The 19,284-nt window shown below is 38.8% G+C and overlaps 1 protein-coding gene across 8 annotated transcripts in view; it reads left to right on the top strand.

Moving 5' to 3' along the window:
- The first annotated feature begins 13,254 nt into the window (after positions 1–13,254).
- LOC147642400 (DUF21 domain-containing protein At2g14520-like) overlaps positions 13,255–19,284 on the top strand; it is an 89,409-nt gene continuing 83,379 nt past the window's right edge. For 2 of the 8 annotated variants that reach the window (XM_086806060.1, XM_086806109.1), the window contains exons 1-6: positions 13,265–13,414; positions 13,498–13,652; positions 13,792–14,040; positions 14,334–14,410; positions 14,497–14,580; positions 14,676–14,789. In XM_086806060.1, coding sequence (XP_086662186.1) covers positions 13,869–14,040; positions 14,334–14,410; positions 14,497–14,580; positions 14,676–14,789 — 447 coding nt within the window. In that variant the 5' untranslated portion in view covers positions 13,265–13,414; positions 13,498–13,652; positions 13,792–13,868. Of the gene's footprint in view, positions 13,415–13,497; positions 13,653–13,763; positions 14,041–14,333; positions 14,411–14,496; positions 14,581–14,675; positions 14,790–19,284 lie in introns of those variants that run through there. The other 6 variants (XM_086806068.1, XM_086806116.1, XM_086806076.1 and 3 more) reach the window with 5 other exon arrangements.

The raw sequence follows: 19,284 nt of genomic DNA, 5'->3' as shown, positions 1-19,284 counted from the left end.
CTTCTAGATCCAGGTCTGAATTCCAAACAGAATTTCTTGAATTCTGTTAACTTGATCCTCAGATCAAAATCAAAAGTCTTAACTTAGTTTCAGATTCGGTGGGGGATTTGAGTATCTTTTTCCTGAACTCGGCACATCGTCATTGATTGAAATTGACGAAGGAATTAGGTCTGGTCAATAGTCTAAAACAGAGTTTGGGTCTAGAAAGGTTCTTCCTAAATTATCTTTCTCGAAAGATACTATTTCAATTTCTCTTTTTCTAAATTTTGTTCGACGAATATTTGCTTACAGATTTCTAAAACATGAATTTCTTAGGAGGAATAAAATAATCATTTATCTCGATCTCCGACTTTGATAGTTTAATTGAATTTTCTCATTACCATCTTAGTGAATATAAAACGGTAGCATTTCTTCTCATAGATTATCTAATTATTCATTTTTCCAATTTTTGTGGAAATTAAACAGAGGATTAAGAAAAACCCTTATTTAATTATAAAGATTCTATATGCATCGTATTATGCATAAAATCCAATTCTGATGAAAGTGGCATGTCATAAGCCATACTCTCATTTCCCAAGCCCAAGGCATGTTATTCCGCTGCATATTCAACATTTTCATCTTCTAAGATGAGTTGTAAGGTTCAGCATAGCATCACTAAGTGATCTACCTTGTTGTTTGTCATGTTTTTAAGCATCTCTTGGCATTGTCTTTGTAAGAGGCATAGACAACATTATGAGCCATGCCCTCACCTTCTTGAGCCAAGAATGATGTACCTTATTGGTATGAGAATTTACCTTAATCACTTACTCACTTTCATTAAGCTTGTACCTTCAAACCCTAATGGGTATCATGTAATCAATATGCACAAAAGCTTTTGTTGTAATCAAGGAGTAGACACTGCCCTTGACCAATCTATAAGGCAAGTGGTAAGACCCTCCCTTTCCCTTTCCCATATAAATCTACCTCATAAACCATTACTCTAAGGAATTCCCTCATTGCCCATGGAGGAGGTATGGTATGTAGAAAAGCATCAAGCATGTTGAAGGAACATCTATGTGCAAACCACTTAAGCAAGGGTGGCAGCCTTGTTTTGATCATTGTGTGAAAATGGTCAAGGTGGAAAGCATGTGGAAGCAATGGCATGTATGTCCAAAGCATGTCAACTACAAGAGGTCAAGCAAGCACAAAGAGTGGGGTGCACTTTGGTGACAGTTCCGTCAACCATTTTAACAATGATGTTTGAGACTTCTAGACATGGCTTGGCTATCTTCTCCCAGCATTTCTTAGTGATTATGGTCACTCCCGCACCACCATCTCTAGGACTCCCATTAATGTGATATCAGCCCTTGGCAGCGGTGACTAGTAGTAGTGCGTTAAACTCACATCACCTTCAAAGTATTGCCCTAGTTCGTTAAGTGAAATTTTAACCATAGATCTGGTATTTTCTTCTTCCACTGGGACTATTGATTCAAGTAAAACTCAAGGTGTCTCCATTGTATATTGGGGACGTGTCTTATGTATATCAACAAATGGTGGTAATCTAACATTGAGTTCTCCATTAAGGAGAGCTCTCATCGCTTCAAACAATTCAGGATCTCCACTCAATCGGGTGGTTATAGTTGAACTGGTTTGTGAGGCCATAAAGTCTAACAATTTGGGGATGAATTCATGATCTCCTTTCCATAAATAGGTGTCCGTGAGACTGGAAAATCCATCTCCGGGGTTTCCATATGGTAGTTATCCCTTGAACCAATCAGGGATCAAACTACGAGAGGTGGAGGCCTCAGTCTCTTCCATGATGACGCTCGACACATCTAGCGGTTAGCAAATCTCAGTAGTAGACGTTAAAGTGCTAGGGCGTATAGTATCTGAGACTCTCACTTGCTTGGGTTTTGGTTCAAGCTTTTCTTGTGTTTTCGTAACTAAATCACACATCTAGCGGTTTGCAAATCTCAATAGTAGTAGACGTTAAGGTACTAGGGTGTATAGTATTTGTGAGACTCTCACTTGCTTAGGTTTTGGTTCAAGCTCCTCTTGTGTTTTCGTAACTAAATCACTAAATTCTTGGAGCCAAGTTTTGTCATGTGTGATCTAGTTTCAAGAATTGCAAGTTCCCATGGGGTCTCCTTCCCCGTGCTCTTGGTTTTGGAGGGTATTTCCCTACCCTATTCAAAATCAGCCCTTGTGTCTAAGGAGTCCAAGTCCTCATCTAGGTCCCTAATGAAGACTGGCTCTTGAGGCATCCCAAGATTTTTCTTTTTGGTTTCCTTCATTTTCCCATTCTTAACCGACTTTTTTCTCTTCTTCTTCTTCTTCTTCTTCTTCTTCTTCTTCTTAGATTTCGCTACCGAGGCCACAAATCGTTGCTCGAGAACATGTTGGTTCTAGGCTTGTAGCTGGGTGATAGGATTCAAAGATGTGTGATCTATTTTTTCTAGGATCTGCCTTTGAGTTTGATCATGTTTAGGGGTGTGATGATGGGTCCCTTTTGTGGGCTTATCACCACAATCTTGTTGGTGCAGTCCTCAATCCAATGATCTATGCCACAATGGTTACAAGTAGCCATTAGAATGTTTGAGGATACCGCTTGGTTGAGTTGAGGAAACTTTAGAGGGCATTCCAAACTTGATGAGAACCTTGACAATGGTAACATTGAAGAGGCATTCTCCTAGCTATGGCGTTAATGTCCTGGCCCCTTCTCCCATCTCGCAACAAGTTGGTAAACTGGCTTGAGTCCCCTCTCCCATCCACTATATAATATTTAGGATGAAGCTCTATGGGGTCCTCAAACATGCACCATGCACCCAATGTGCTATTACCCCCATCAGTCTTGGGAGTGCAACCACCTCCACCAAGGGTGTCACCATGCCCTTTGATAGGAGTTGTTGGCGTGGGATGTAACACCATTTCTTGATTTTTTTTACAAGACTGAGGGCTAGCATTTGTTTTGTGATGCCAGCAATGCTAGTTGTGGTCTCGTTGTATTGGAAATGAGGCATGTTCGAAATCTCGAGCTTCATGACCATAGTGCCCACAAAAGCTACAAATACCATTGTAAAATTAATGAGCTTGTAAAATTGGACATTCGCTAGTGGTATGTCCCTAATGGCAAATGGAACAGCAATGTAGTTCTCTCCTTAGGTACATATGCGCATTGTCCGAAGCTTTGGTAGCCTTCATTTCCTCTTGTAGGACTTTTGTGAAGTCAGTCCACGTCATTTTTGCTAAAGTATTACCTTTAGCTATATGTTTTGCAATGGTGGTGCTTTACGACTCCCGCTAGCTACTAACATAATAGACTTACAATTTAAAGCTCTTTTTCCCTTTGTCATCAAGTTAGATGGCATTAGCCCCATGACGTCCTCCGAGGTGGTGATATGTCTAATAAACCAAACCATTATGGACATGTTCATGTTTGAGCCCATGGATAAATCGATCAAGTAGTTGATTATTGGAAAAGTGCTCAAGATGACAATAAAATCTCTCACTCACTTATCTTCTTCTCTCTGAGCTTTGTCTGTGATGCCACAGTCCACAAAGCTCAAGTTAGATGGCATTAGCCCCATGACGTCCTCCGAGGTGGTGATATGTCTAATAACCAAACCATTATGGACATGTTCATGTTTGAGCCCATGGATAAATCGATCAAGTAGTTGATTATTGGAAAAGTGCTCAAGATGACTAATAAAATCTCTCTCACTTATCTTCTTCTCTCTCAGCTTTGTCTATGATGCCACAGTCCACAAAGCTCCCTCATGCACAAACTGCTTTAGGAATAATCTTCAAAGCCTAGTAAATTTTAAATGATCTTCAACTCTGAGAGTTCAATACCAGTCACCAGCCTTGCCATCTAGTGTAAGGCTAAATGTGTTGGTCTTTGCAAGCTCATTCCTCTCACCTAAGGCATCGCAAACTTGATTAAAAACCTCGAGTGTCTTCTAGGATCGCTGTCTCCATTGAACTTGTATGAAAGCGACGCAATTTGTGTAGCCTTTGTAGAGCTACTGTGCCCGTTATCTCTCATGAGACACGGGTCCTATAGTTTCAGCTATAACTCTGCCCAATGCTTACACAAAGGCTGTAGGATCAGTTGGAAGGGTTGCTACTGGAGGAGTGTAATGGCATGAATCTCGAAGGAGTAACATGAGTCCGATAGGTGGGGGGTCGTACAGGAATTCCCATAGGTACCGATGGCGTATGAGCCAAGGGCACCACTAGTCTATCCTTTGTGAGGATGTCCCCCTTGCCCGAGGGTGCATTAGCAAATTAGAGGAAGATGTTAGGAATTCAGGATCTTGGGTGAAGGTCCCTCCTTCTACGGTCCTAACTGATGAGGGTGGATGTGTTATGGAGCCATTATTATAGGGACTTCTGCAACTGTGGTTGCCATAGTTGTAACCAAAGGCATGAAACTAATGGGCAATCCTACATGGTTGGTCACACAGGTGGTATCGTTATAAGTGGTGTAGAACCTATTATGTGTTACAAAAGTTCCATGTGTAGATTGTGAACGTGGAAACAAAAAATACTCAAAATGAAATGAAAAAGAAGACTATGTGGGCTATCCATGTACCTTTGGTACAAAAAAAACCTAGAGTAAGATAACCAAATCTACTCGGTGAGACTGTGTCCAATATCTCACTAACATGACCCACAAATAACCCTACCAATATTTTAATAATCAAATCAAAACTTTCGTATGCCTTGTGTTCCCCAAAAATATGACATCAAGCAAACATAGAAAGACTCAATAACATTTCTTATTCTATATACTTTTTAGCTCAATACCTACATCTAATCTTAAAAGGGGCTAATGAATAAATACTGATTAGGAAAAGCAAGATTTTTACTTCTTGTGAGGAAAATAATATGTTCTATATAGAAAACATTACCAGATATAACTTTCAGAAACAAATATATGAGTGATCATTTCTTTTTCTTAAGATCATACAAAAGCTAAGATCTCTTCGTACGAGTGATCATTTCTTTTTCTTAAGATCATACAAAAGCTAAGATCATATATATATGTAGAGAGAGAGAGAGAGATAGAGAGAGAGAGAGAGAGAGAGAGAGAGAGAGAGAGAGAGAGAGATTTAACATCTAAGAAGGCCCAATGTGTATGAGATCAAAATGTGTTACAAAAGTTCCATGTGTAGACTGTGAATGTGGAAACAAAAAATACTCAAAATGAAATGAAAAAGAAGACTATGTGGGCTACCCATGTACCTTTTGGTACAAAAAAAACCTAGAGTAAGATAACCAAATCTACTCGGTGAGACTGTGTCCAATATCTCACTAACATGACCCCAAATATACTTGGGAAATGTGTCCAATATCTCACTAACATGACCCACAAATAACCCTAGCAATATTTTAATAATCAAATCAAAACTTTCGTGTGCCTTGTGCTCCCCAAAAATATGACATCAAGCAAACATAGAAAGACTCAATAACATTTCTTATTCTATATACTTTTTAGCTCAATACCTACATCTAATCTTAAAAGGGGCTAATGAATAAATACTAATTAGGAAAAGCAAGATTTTTACTTCTTGTGAGGAAAATAATATGTTCTATATAGAAAACATTACCAGATATAACTTTCAGAAACAAATATACGAGTGATCATTTCTTTTTCTTAAGATCATACAAAAGCTAAGATCTCTTCGTACGAGTGATCATTTCTTTTTCTTAAGATCATACAAAATCTAAGATCTCTTCGTACAAGTGATCATTTCTTTTTCTTAAGATCATACAAAAGCTAAGATCATATATATATATGTAGAGAGAGAGAGAGAGAGAGAGAGAGAGAGAGAGAGAGAGAGAGAGAGAGAGAGAGTTAACATCTAAGAAGGCCCAATGTGTCTATGAGATCAACATGTGTTATAAAAGTTCTATGTGTAGACTGTGAATATGGAAACAAAAAATACTCAAAATGAAATGAAAAAGAAGACTATGTGGGCTACCCATGTACCTTTGGTACAAAAAAAACCTAGAGTAAGATAACCAAATCTACTCGGTGAGACTGTGTCCAATATCTCACTAACATGACCCTAAATATACTTGGGAAATGTGCCCAATATCTCACTAACATGACCAACAAATAACCCTGACAATATTTTAATAATCAAATCAAAACTTTCGCGTGCCTTGTGTTCCCCAAAAATATGACATCAAGCAAACATAGAAAGACTCAATAACATTTCTTATTCTATATACTTTTTAGCTCAATACCTACATCTACTCTTAAAAGGGGCTAATGAATAAATACTAATTAGGAAAAGCAAGATTTTTACTTCTTGTGAGGAAAATAATATGTTCTATATAGAAAACATTACCAGATATAACTTTCAAAAACAAATATACGAGTGATCATTTCTTTTTCTTAAGATCATACAAAAGCTAAGATCTCTTCGTACTTTATTCCATTGTAAAAAAGTCATCTTATTTAATCACATCTCCTTTAGGCTTAAATGCTAGTGAAAACAAGTTTTCAATGAGAGCATATGAACCTTGCCTTAAAAAATAGACCATGAATTGAAGCCTTCAAGCTAAAACTTTCAAACTAAATTCGTAGGTTCAACAATTTCATGCAAGCAAGCACATATCCAACCAAGACAGTTGTGCTAAATTGAAATGATTTTAACAATTTGATTCTTGTATTTGTATGTTGGGTTTTGACTCATGTGGAGGAGAAAGGCATGAAATCATTAACATATTGACTTGTGTGGAGAAAAGGGGTGTGAAATCCATAATGTATTAACTTGCATGGAGGAAAGACGTGTAAGATCACTCACAAAAATTATGACCTTTGAAATCAATAATGTATTGACTCACGTGGAGGAAAGAGGTGTAAGATCACTCATAAAAATTATGACGTTTAAACTTCAATCACTAACATTAGGGCATTTGACCTTACCTCACCAAAGTGTAATGAAACTTCAATCATTAAAGATATAATTTCACGTCTCCCTTATCTACTAATTTAGGTGGAACTCCATATTTCTGAATCGCCTCCTATGAATGATCTCTTTCTTTTTGGCAGGCTTTGTAGTAGTGTCCTCCTTATGCCCCTCACTCGAGCCTTCAATTTTATCTATCTCCTTGTGACCTTAACCTCTCTCATATCAAGAATCTGATGGTCTAGAAACTTGGCCAAGGTCATAATCTTTCACATGACTAGATCAAAGCAAACTCCCTCTTCATGTGAGCTTAACCAAGGGCGTCTTCCATCTTGGCTACCTCCCTCAACTCTCATTGCTCTCTCTTATCAACAATCTCATGGTCTACCAACTTAGTCAAGTCCAAAGCTATGCAATGACTAGATCAAAGCAAACTCCCCCTTCATGAGCTCAACCAATGGGGTCTTCCATTGTGGGTTCCTCCCCCAGCTCATTACTTCTGATCATGTCCATGAATGGACTTTAAGCTGCCACTATAGGGGACACTAGCCATCCACCCTTCTCTCTTTTTTAACTCCATGACTCTGCCCCATAATTAAAGAGCCATTCTCTTTCCCCTGTTGCTAAGGCTTCTTGAAACCTTGCAGAGGTACATAAAAGTCATCAACACATGATTCTTGGCATTAAATCTTCTACATTTCTTTCTTCTGACAGGCTTCATTCATTCTCTTCTTGTTTGTGCCTCTCACAGTCAACTAAGCTAGAGGCTTCTTCCCTTTACATTGTAGCCACTGTCTCTCTTCTCTTCTCAACCGCTTTTGCCATATAATCTTTGGCATACTGGCCAATTTCTTGCATTGATAGTGTGCATTTGGGAATGAGGAGAAAGGAACCGTATGCCTTAAGCAACCTTCTAAGCCCATGTCAATATCTAAAAAGGTAAGAAGTATCATTTGTAAACACCCCCCTCGGCATGCGAACTCATACACAATATTTTTTGAGAGCACACTTGGTTAGGAAAAACCCCCTTTCCTAGAGACACAAAGTCGTCTATGACAATGCTTCTCCTAAGGGCTCTAATAACCCATGACCTTAAAGAGGTCTCTATGATGGGACTACCCATGAAATAAAGCACGACTCTAGCATCAATATACCTCCAAATATTTTCCATTGCTAGATTAACATCAAGTTTCACTTTAACCGCCCTACCTTAAGGATGGGGGGCTAACACTATCAACATTGGCCCATAGTAGGTCTTTAACACCATCACCCACTTTCTTGGCCCCAAATAGGGACACCTTGGGAAGCTTGCAAGAGGGATGCTACCCCCAACTTAGTTGTTGCAAAGAATCTCCTATGCTCCTCTATTTAAAAAATTGAAGTGAAGACAAAGGGGGGAATCACTCCTCTTACCACATGTCAAATCTAATCTATGTTAACAGTGGAGCTTGTCTCCACATCCATCACTTCTTCATTGTTGCCTTCACAACTGAGATTACAACCATCTCCTTTGCCCATATCCCATTCACCTGATTTAGTAGAGCCAGACAAGCATGGCCCTCCCTTAACTCCTTTGACACCTCACTTATGGAGTCCCTATGTGTCTTATCTGAAACTTGCTAAACCGAGATTTCAACTTTTCGATTTAGTTTCAATAACCCTCCCATGAAGTAGCTAGATTTAGCTTTTCAAGCTCCATGGAAGGATTATTGCACTAATAAATTGAGAAACTAACTTGCGACCATGCGAAGGCCATTATATGTTAACGAAATTACTTTAGATTGGAATTTTTTTGATTGACATGACATACATGTGTGGAGTATCTTTATGCTTGGTGCTATGTGTATAGGAGTCATTAGTATTATCATTCTAAAATGTTTAAAATGTCACGACATTATATGCATTAATGCTATAATCATGGATGACATGGAATGGAGGCTTAACCATCTTAAATAGATGAAAGGGGGAGACTCATTGAGTTTTCTTTTTAAAAGGGAGTTTGTCTCATTGTGTGACTTGTCCCAACAAGTTTATCCTTCTTTTCATTTCCCACTCGTACACAGGTTGCAATGGTGACACAAATCATCTCATAGGGCTCTCCTATTTGATAAGAGGGACACACTTTCTTTGTACAGTAATAATGTATTGAGGAAGCTAAGATGGTGGTTTTATTCTTTGAGCCTATTTTAATTAAGTTTGAGGTTCTCTCATTTGTGCATGTAATATACCTATTGAAGAATAAGATGCCATTTTTTAATTTGGGGTTACGATTGGTGCACATGCCTTGCTTATTTCTACACATATCCTTTTGTGCAAATAAAATATATTTAGCATGAAATTATCTCTTTGCTTTGTAAAATGATGAATACATGGCTAAGACTTTTCTTAAAGCTACATTTATAAATGTAGACATTATTTCCTTATCCTTTTCCTTATCATTCTGAAAGCCCCTCACAAGTGTTTGTCACCTAATGTTTGTGTGATAAGTTTGAATATTATTAATGAAATGCCTTGCGTGTTTCTACAAGTATTCTTTTGTGCAAATAAAATATCTTTAGCATAAAATTATCCCTTTGCTTTGTAAAATGATGGATACATGGCTAAGACTTTTCTCAAAGCTACATTTATAAATGTAGTTTTCATTTTGAAAGCTCCTTTACAAGTATTTGTCGACTAATGTTTGTGTAATAAATTTAATTATTATTTGTGTGATAAATTTGATTATTGATGAAATTTTCACTTCAAGAATTAAAGGTCTCCATGTTTTTATCACAATATGTAAAAAGATATGTAGCAATGGTAAGTACTTTAACATTAGCAGCCAAAAATGATGGCTTGCTTTGTCCAAAGTCTCCTCTAATCTTAAAATTCAAACCGTAAGATAACTTGGATAATAGGGGAGACTCTAGTGCAATACATGCCCATACCCCCTTTTTTTTATTAGAGAGTTTCTACACAAACATCCATGCACCTGTATGCAAGCCCTCCCTTTATGTAGCAATGGTAAGTACTTTAACATTAGCAGCCAAAAATGATGGCTTGCTTTGTCCAAAGTCTCCTCTAATCTTAAAATTCAAACCGTAAGATAACTTGGATAATAGGGGAGACTCTAGTGCAATACATGCCCATACCCCCTTTTTTTTATTAGAGAGTTTCTACACAAACATCCATGCACCTGTATGCAAGCCCTCCCTTTACCTTGGGGGGTCACTATAATAGGGCCCTAAAGTTTGTAAAAAAAGCCAAATTTAGTAATTAATCGAAGCAAGATCTTGGGTATTTCAAACTTTTGAAAAACAACATTTGAACTTTGAAGCTCCCAAACATCACTTTCTTTTTCAAAAAACGTTCGCAAGTCAAAGTCTTGAAAAACACTCAACATAGGGAAGACATGGCCTTTCATTCTATGGGTGCAGAATGGGGAAGATTGCTATAGTTGTTGGTATGGGCTTCTCAGGTTGGTCACTCCTAGATTCTCAAAACAATGATTTTCTCTTTCTTTCCCAGCTCACAAAGGGTAATACACACACACACACACACACACACACACACACACACTCTCTCTCTCTCTCTCTCTCTCTCTCTCTCTCTCTCTCTCTCTCTCATTGTAGTGGGTTTTAAATCGAGGAGAATTCACAAGGAGAAATCATATGATTGGAGGAATTTTCAATTTCCATAGAAAATTCCCTCATGTTTTATGGAGGTAGATTTTGTAACGCTACAATCACTTATAACCTAATATACCCCTAATTATAGATTTAAGATGGTAAAGTACCCTATTTGTATTGAATTCTTCACATTTGATTAAATCCCTTATGTTTGCATATTTTTGTAAATCTACATGAAAGTAAACCTAACCCTCCCAACCCTTCCTTGTTATATTATTATCTCATTATTTGCCCTTTTAAAACCTTTCAAAGGCCTTTATTACACAGTGCGTTTGTTGTTCAAAGCATCTCACCATCAGATTTTCACATTTGTTGATTGAGTTAAATGTTATACTAAAGGAGATTACCTACTTTTAGTGATATATCTTATTTGCACATGATTTTTTTAAATAAATGATTATTGATAATTACTCACAAGGTTGTAAAAACAAGGACGAGTACAAGAAAATGACTAGACTTTTTAAAGGCTCAACACATCTCAAAGTCAATGAAGCAATAATGGAAACTATAGGTTGATTTTATAAAGGATTGAACGGTAAGTGGAAGTTTATGGCATGAATATCCATTATCCTATGTAGACAATTACATTGCAGTATGTTACAAGTACCATTAAATCATGGCTGTTGAAATTTGATGGATTTAATAAACAAAGACATACAAAGTACACTTTGGCCTTTACATGAAACAAATTACTTGACAAAACGTATATGGGGTGTTTTAAAGGCTTAAATGGCCTTTAAGTCTTTGAATTTTAGCATTACACGACATTGTTGATGCATGAAATTTTATTGGAAGCTAAACAAAGTTCGACAACTCAACTTCTTGGATGATCATGAATGCTTGATTTGATTCCTCTCCACACATATGAGATGTAATTTTGAATTCAAGCAAACTTACAAAATGAAGTAAAAAATGACAAGGCATTGTTGTTTGTAGTTAGTTGGTGAAAATGAGAACTACTGATCATGGGTTTGAAAGTGATGATGGGACATTGGATATGACTCATGAGTGACTTGAGACTTTCCACCTAGAGGCCCTAGCCCATTAAATGTTAAGAGTGGGGACTTGTGCAAGTACTACATAGCCTAGCCTCACCATTTAATTGCAAATAGATAGATTATTTGAGTGCACGTAATCAAGGATCTAAGGCACTTTCTCAAATTCGATATCATGCCTCTAGCAAGGATGTCGTACATATGTAATTGATCAATCACTCCATGACAAATCATCCTTTTTTTGTGTGCTACATGGGTCATGGTTGTTGTCTCCATATCGAGGAGGGAGGGTGCCCACTATGGTCTTGAAGAAGGGGCATACACAGTATATCCACCAAGACTCCACTTGGAGGTTAGGGTCTTTACACACTTGATGTATGGTCAAAAGCTTCGAAGTAGCATTCACCAAGACTCCACTTGGAGGTTGAGGGTCTTTGCACACTTAGATGTATGGTCAAGAACTTCGAAGTAGCAGTTAGAGGATCTTTGTACTTTTTTGTTCCATGGGGTAAGTGACTGAAGGCCCTCGCACAACCCACTAGAAGTTTGGTTTTAGAGTCCTCGGAAGGGCTCTTGCATTTCCATGTTAAAAGATAAGAAAAGCACGTGCTCCAAGATTCTCTTTGCTCCAAGTTCCAAGCTTTAAAACAGAATTTTCCCTCTTCTTCACTCACTCACAAAACCCTAATAGAGAGCACCAGGCTCTCATACCATGATAAAAGACAGATAATGAGAGAGAGCACACACATAAGAGCAAACCCTAATAGATTAATGTAACCCTAACCATAGAGGGAAGTGATATCCACTCTCACACAATGCATAATAGAAGAAGACTACACAACCACACACTACATGTGCTCTGTTCACACACCAAATAACCTTATCTAATGTCCACACGCTGTACCAGCTCGGCGCAGCCATTTATTGTCACACACCTGCTACTACTGTCTACCATGCCAGCACATATTGTGCCTGGCTATAGCTGTCATCAAGCTTGTAATCTCAACAAACTAAATGGTAAGTGTGTGTGTGTGTGTGTGTGTTTTCAAACCATGCATTTCTTTTTAAGGGGAATTTTTTTTCTACTAAGGATTTGTTCTAAAGAGTTGCATGGATTTTAAAAGTTGTAAATAGATGATATCTTTTTGCACTGCTCTTGAAGTTGTGGCATGCGCAATTTGTGGTGTTGCACAAACTTTTTTTTTTTGGGACCAATATATATATAAACATTACATCCTTTCAGCCTTACAACAAGCTACCAACAACAGCTAATTTATCCATCACCCTCTAACTCTTATAGAAAAAGCACCACGTGGAGGTGGACATTGCACACACCAAAAAGTCACCTAAACCCACAAATGTTATTATTTGGCATTTTCTTGTCACAAAAACAAAAGATCCCAACTTCCAAGTATATATATGCCTATCATCTCATGATTTGTCACGTGACAACAATATTAGAATTAAGATTTATATAACACAAATTTACCCACATATAAAATAGGGAACTACACGAAAGAAAATAAATAGTTAAAGTTATTATAATATAGCACAAATAACATAGCTCTGCTTTTGAAAATTATAAATTGGAGTTATATAGTCTATATTATATAGTATATCCTAATATATATTCTTAAAGAGATATAAATATTATAAATGCGAATTATAAATTGGAATTAAGAATAATAATAAATAACAGTTTTTTATTTTTTCGGTTTTTTTGGGGAGTCGGGTGTTTTTCCACTGTCAAGAAGGAAACGCCATCGCCATAGCTTTAGCTGAAGCGGTTGAGGGTTTGATCGCCATACCCAAGTCGAGCAGGAAACAGTGTTGAACTGTCGATCAAAAGGTGTTTTTCCAACGCCTGATTTTTTACTCATGCTTTTGGGATCATGATGGTTAGGGCCAATTTCTCTCTGTCTTTTAATTTAGGGTTTCAAGCTCTGCATCTTCTGTCTTTGGAAGCATAAGGACAAGAAAAAGAAGGCTGCCTCCGCAGACAGAAACCCTAGGGAAACAGCAGAAGCAGGGGCCAGTACAGTAGCATTTTCCGCCATAGTCAAAAGGGTAGAGAAGAGGTTGTCAAGGTTAGGACCTGTGTGCATCTGATTGCTTGCTAAGCCTCATATGTTCTCCATTTTGGCGAAATGAACTCCACACTGATTGGCGTGATCGTCTCTTGTTATCTGGTCTAATAGGCTGAAAGAAACTGTGATAGTCTTGCAGTTTTGCAAGGTAAAGGCATACACTGCTCTTTGGATTTGGAGCAGAAGTGTTCAAGGAAGCCTAAGACATAGCTGAGGATGGCGGAGCATTGCTGTGGACCTACCTTCTGGCTTTACCTCCTCATCATTGTAGGGCTTGTGCTCTTTGCCGGCATGATGTCGGGGCTGACGCTTGGTTTGATGTCTCTGGGGCTTGTTGACTTGGAAGTGCTCATAGAATCTGGTACCCCTAAGGATCAAAAGTATGCAGGTGAGTTCCTTGCACACACGTGTCCATTCATGTACATCCATGCACTGCACACGTGCACATTCACAATTTCACATACTACCTGCTCAAATTTTCCCTTGTGAATCCTCATGCATGAATTGCACATGGCATGCACATTCGCATTGATGCATATAAGTGTATCCACGGTACACATTCTAACATACATTTTGTGGCTACACATGCGTGCAACTTATGTCTGTAGTGCTAGCACCATAATTTGCATGTAGAAGCGGTAACCTAGCCTCTGATAACATCGATGTACTGCAAATGGCCAGCTAAAATTCTCCCCGTGGTGAAGAATCAGCATTTACTGCTATGCACACTTCTAATTGGGAATGCCCTTGCCATGGAGGTATGAATTGTGGTTTATAATTTTATGAGTGGACAAATTGATTCTTAAAAAGTTCTTTAGTAGCTTTTTGTTTTGTTGTTGGGCAGGCTTTGCCTATATTTCTTGATGGATTAGTAACCGCTTGGGGTGCGATCTTGATATCAGTGACACTGATTTTGATGTTTGGTGAGGTTAGTGCTGGATTCTGGCTTTATTTTGGAAACCTCTTTAGTATGCCATCCCCACATTGCTGGTCTATGACTACTTCTTGTTTTTTTTAAATCAGATATTCCCTCAAGCTGTTTGCTCTAGGTATGGCCTAGCGGTTGGGGCTGCAATGACTCCAGTAGTTCGAGTGCTGGTCATTTTGTTTTTTCCCATAACATACCCCATTAGCAAGGTATGTAGCCAGCTGAATCTTGTGTGATCCAATTTAGCAATTCTTTCTTGGCTTGATTTAGTACATGATTTTGCAAGTGGCCAAGTTGTAAGCTATTTGGTTTGAAGTGTGCTTGGCCCTTGGCTTGAGCCCCTTATCTCTCTTGTGAACCTGTGAGGTATGCCTGCCAAATATCTTGGCCATCTAATGCCCAATCATGACATTAGGGGTACCTGGCCATCAGAATCTCCGATATCGAATCATGATATTGCCCATCAAATGCCCATTCATGACGGTTCCTAGGCTTGTGGATAGGTATAACCGTGTTCTATTACCAAGTTTTATGGAAACCTCGGCATGTGGCGTCATTGAAGAGCTATTGGAGGATGGGAGTCCTCAGCCTTGAACATATTCATATTTTAGTTCTTTTGGTGTTGCAAGTAGCCGTGAAGTCCGAGTCCTGTTTGAGGCATATTTGTGGCTCTATGAGGATTCATGCAAGAATGAGTAAGTAATTCAGCTTTTAGTTTTTCATGGTTCTTTGCCTTCTGCTTTTGAGGCTGCAAATAGCCTTGATAATTGACTTTGGTCAAGAGGGAATCCTCTTTGGTTGAGGCATATTTGTGGTGTTAGTGGGGGCTGGTTGGCTGCATTGAACAATCCATCTGTGTATGCTCTCCAAATGGACAGATATATGAGTGGTAAAGTTGGTCTTTTCTCTAGGAACTGGAGCCAAAGGTCCTTGGAATCATCATTATTGTAAATGATGCTGAGTAGTTCTTGTTTATGCAGAAAAAGAATGGCAAGCTCAATGGTTTTTTTTTTGGGTGTGAAAAAAGCAAATGTTTTTTTACCAAAGTTTTTAGAAAAACGCTTCATCGTTTTTTTAAAATGTGGAAAGGAAGACGTTTTTTCATGAAGTGTTTCAATGTGTTCTAGATACCATGTCACCTGATGCTAATTGTGAGTTTAATTTAGTTAGTCTTGATGTATGAGAGACATAGGGTTTAGGGACATCAGGGCATAGTTTGCCGATGTCTTCCTAAGTGAGTTACCTCATGGTCTTCCACCAAATTGGTTGGTTGATCATAAGATTGTTCTAGTTCTAGGTAGCTTGTGAGCATCGCGTCTTATAGGATGAGCCAGCTAGAAGAGGATGAGATTGCCCGACAGTTCTCGGAATATCTTAGGATGGGACAGATTTGTAAGAGTAAATCTCCTTGAGGGGCACCGGTACTTCTGAAGCACACTGTCATCTACTATGTCAAGCTTGCTTATCTATTTACAAATAAATTTCAGATTGTTGAAGTGATGTGCGGAATTATTTCACCCTTTAAATGTCACGTGCATCCCGCACTTGGATGCCACGTCGACATATTTGAACAAGAAGGTGCAGGACCTAGAGTGGAAACTGGTCCCATGTGAGCCTAGTCTGGGACAAGTCAGCCAAGGTTTCACTCTATGCGTCCAAGGTTAGGCGTACATTGTCCTGCACATGAAGCAGTGCTAGTCCGCGTTGTGAGTCTCCCTCTGGAATGATGTCAGAAGATGTTTTGTGTATTTGGTTTGCAATTGGATGCCAAACCTCTGTGTAGGCATGTAGGTTTGCATCTAGAGACAGGGTCAGCCCATAGGGCTACCCCAAGACTAAGACTGTCACGATTGTGACTAACTCTCTTAATCTCTTCCTAATTACTCCTTAATCTTTCATTAACTGGAAAGACACTTGTGAAGGGTCACACCCTTTCACACGGGTCACTATCAAAGGACATGTCTATTCATTAAAAGACACACCCCTAAGTCCAAAGGACATAACCATTGATTCAAGAGCCACACCCCTTCCCAAGGATGTGCCTCTTCAATTGTACCCTTTCGGCCTCTATTTAAGAAAGGCCCCCATCTCAATGCAATCACTCAGTCTTTTCTTGTAGTATTTGTCTTATGTTCATTAATTCAGTCTTAATCATGTTAATAAAGCTATAAAAGCTTTACAGTGGTATCAGAGCAAACTTTTTTTGCCCTCCTGTGACATACCCAAACCCTAAAATTAGGTAGCCCAAACCCTAAAATTGGGTGTAGCAAGTGTTGAATGGAAGAGCAGGAGAGAATGCAGCATCAAATTCAGCCCCAAACTCCCAATTTTTTGTTGATTAAGTTTTTGCCAGCCATATGCAAGAAACTCTTGAATAAAGGCAAGACACGAAGCAACCCTTCAATCCGAAGGCTTACCTTTCAGCCGACACCCTTTCATGGACAGGCACCCCTCCTTTGAATCGGCGCATCCCTTCTTGGTGGATTTTCCTCCAGGTCAGCTGCCCGTTGATAAGCGCACGTCGACTTGCTGATTTTTTTATTATTAAAAATACCCAACACACATAATAACCCTACCCAAAGGTTATGACCCTTAGGCTGTAATTGCCACATATACAGCCAAACAAAAAAACATAAACAAAAACCCCTTTAGTGAAATGGATCTAGAGCAAAATATAGAATCAAACACATCAAAGCAAGAATCTAGCATCCATTTATCATGAGATTAGTGATCGGTATCAGAGCCTTGATTTTGATCCATTATCAAGGTTTTGGGCCTGAGATTAGTCATTTTCTTGATAATTTTTTGAATTTTCTCTTGATTTCTTGGAGTTTTGGCTTAATCTTGCTTAATTTCTACTTAATCTTTGGAGATTAGTGGAGGGGAGGCATCATTTCATGTGATTTCATGGAGATTTAGCTCAATTGGACCTAATTTGGGTACCTTGGATCAAATATTTGGGGCAGGATACAAAAATTGAAAAAAATTTGAATTAATCATCTGTTAATCTCTCTGTTAATCACGTTTATCTTTTTGTGCTTCTTTTCCAAGCTTTCCATAGCCATTACTTCTCATCTTTCCCCCGTTTTGCTTCCATTTACTAGGGCTTTTGTTGATCTTGAGGAGAGGAACACATAGAGTACCAATTTACATGCAATTTTCTGAAAATTTTTAAAAATTTCTTTCTCTTTTCTTTCCCCTTGCTCCAAACCCTAATCTCTCTCACATAGCTCACCATTGTCCATCTCCACTCACTCTAAATGGCTGCAAATGCATTCTATTGCTAATGAGGGCCAAACTTGGAGATGATTTTGTGCTTTTTCACTCATGAAGCTAGGCGTTGGGCGCCGTTTTTCAACGCATCCTCACGGCCAAAAATCACAAGATGGAGATTCTATCACATTCCATTTCTTCCATGTGGTTGTTAGCCATGATGTTTGGCATCTTTTTGGTGGATTTTGGGGAGTTTTTCATTGCTATTGGAGAGGGAGAAGAGGAGGTTTGAGCAGCCCACAGAAATTGCAAAAATCTTCAAGATTTGGTTCCATTGGAAGCTCTATCAAGCAATAATCCAACCATTGAAGCTTTCGGAATACCATTGGTGAGTTGCTATGGCCATTTTCTCAAGCAATGGTGATTAATCTTCATGCTATGGACAAACTGGGGTTATTCATGAATGGAAACCCTAATTTACAGCATTTTAACATTCCTGCATAACTCATGATCCATTGGAAAGTGATTACATGCTCTTATTGCTCACATCCTTCTTTAATCACACCCATTTGGATGTCATGTGGCCATTTGTGAGACAAATGCAAGATTCTTGGATGAATCCATGCATAAATGGATGAAGGAATGCATATGCTTAGATGCATTGATTGAGCCACATGCATGGAGTGGATGTTGGGTAATAATGAGATGGTTTTTGCTATGGACATGATGCTTTTATGCATTGGTATGATGCTATTGAGCATTGGAAGAGCTTGATATGTGATTGGAATCAATTGGTAATGCTACATTCAAATGCAAGTTGATGCCCTTGAATGCCATTTGATGTCAATTACTCATAAGCAATGCTTATGGAAGTGATACCAATTGGATATTGATATCATTGGTATATGGTATTACCTCACTTGTGCTTATTTATTGATGTTGGATCTTTGGATGAGTGGCGGACATTTGGAGCCATGTGGATAAGCATGAGTTCATGCATAATGGTTTATGGGTATATTGTAATGGGCATGAGTCATGTCACATCCTTATAAGTGATCCGCCTCATTTTCATATTCAATATATATGCACCTCACAATTGTTTGCACTCACTTCAATTTCCAGAAACTAGATATGTTGGTGAGGGTACCTCGGGTGTTGGTGGAGAGGCCCGGGGGAGGAGCATGGCCACCGTGCCATGAGTGCCGTGGTAAAGCGGTACGGTGGAGGATTAGGTGTGGAGGTGAAGACTTGGCCTCAACCCGTGCCTTGGTTCGAACTAGGTACGGGGGTGAGAAGAGCTTGGTCGGGAGATCGGCAAGCTTCAACACGCTACACCGACGATCCTCTTGGTTTATGTACATGGCAATGGCGCCTTAATATGGACATCTCATGGGAATTGATCTTGCATTATGACATGGGAAACGTATGGTATTGCAAGGAATTTGTATGTCTTTTAGTGATGCAAGTTGAGGCACATGCTATGTAATGGAT

Source organism: Cibotium barometz, chromosome 1 (assembly GCF_041138505.1).
Source record: "Cibotium barometz isolate CiBa-2024 chromosome 1, ASM4113850v1, whole genome shotgun sequence".
NCBI lineage: Eukaryota > Viridiplantae > Streptophyta > Polypodiopsida > Cyatheales > Cibotiaceae > Cibotium > Cibotium barometz.
The sequence above is the reverse complement of the archived record's forward strand: the minus strand, read 5'-3'. Positions and strand labels throughout refer to the sequence as shown.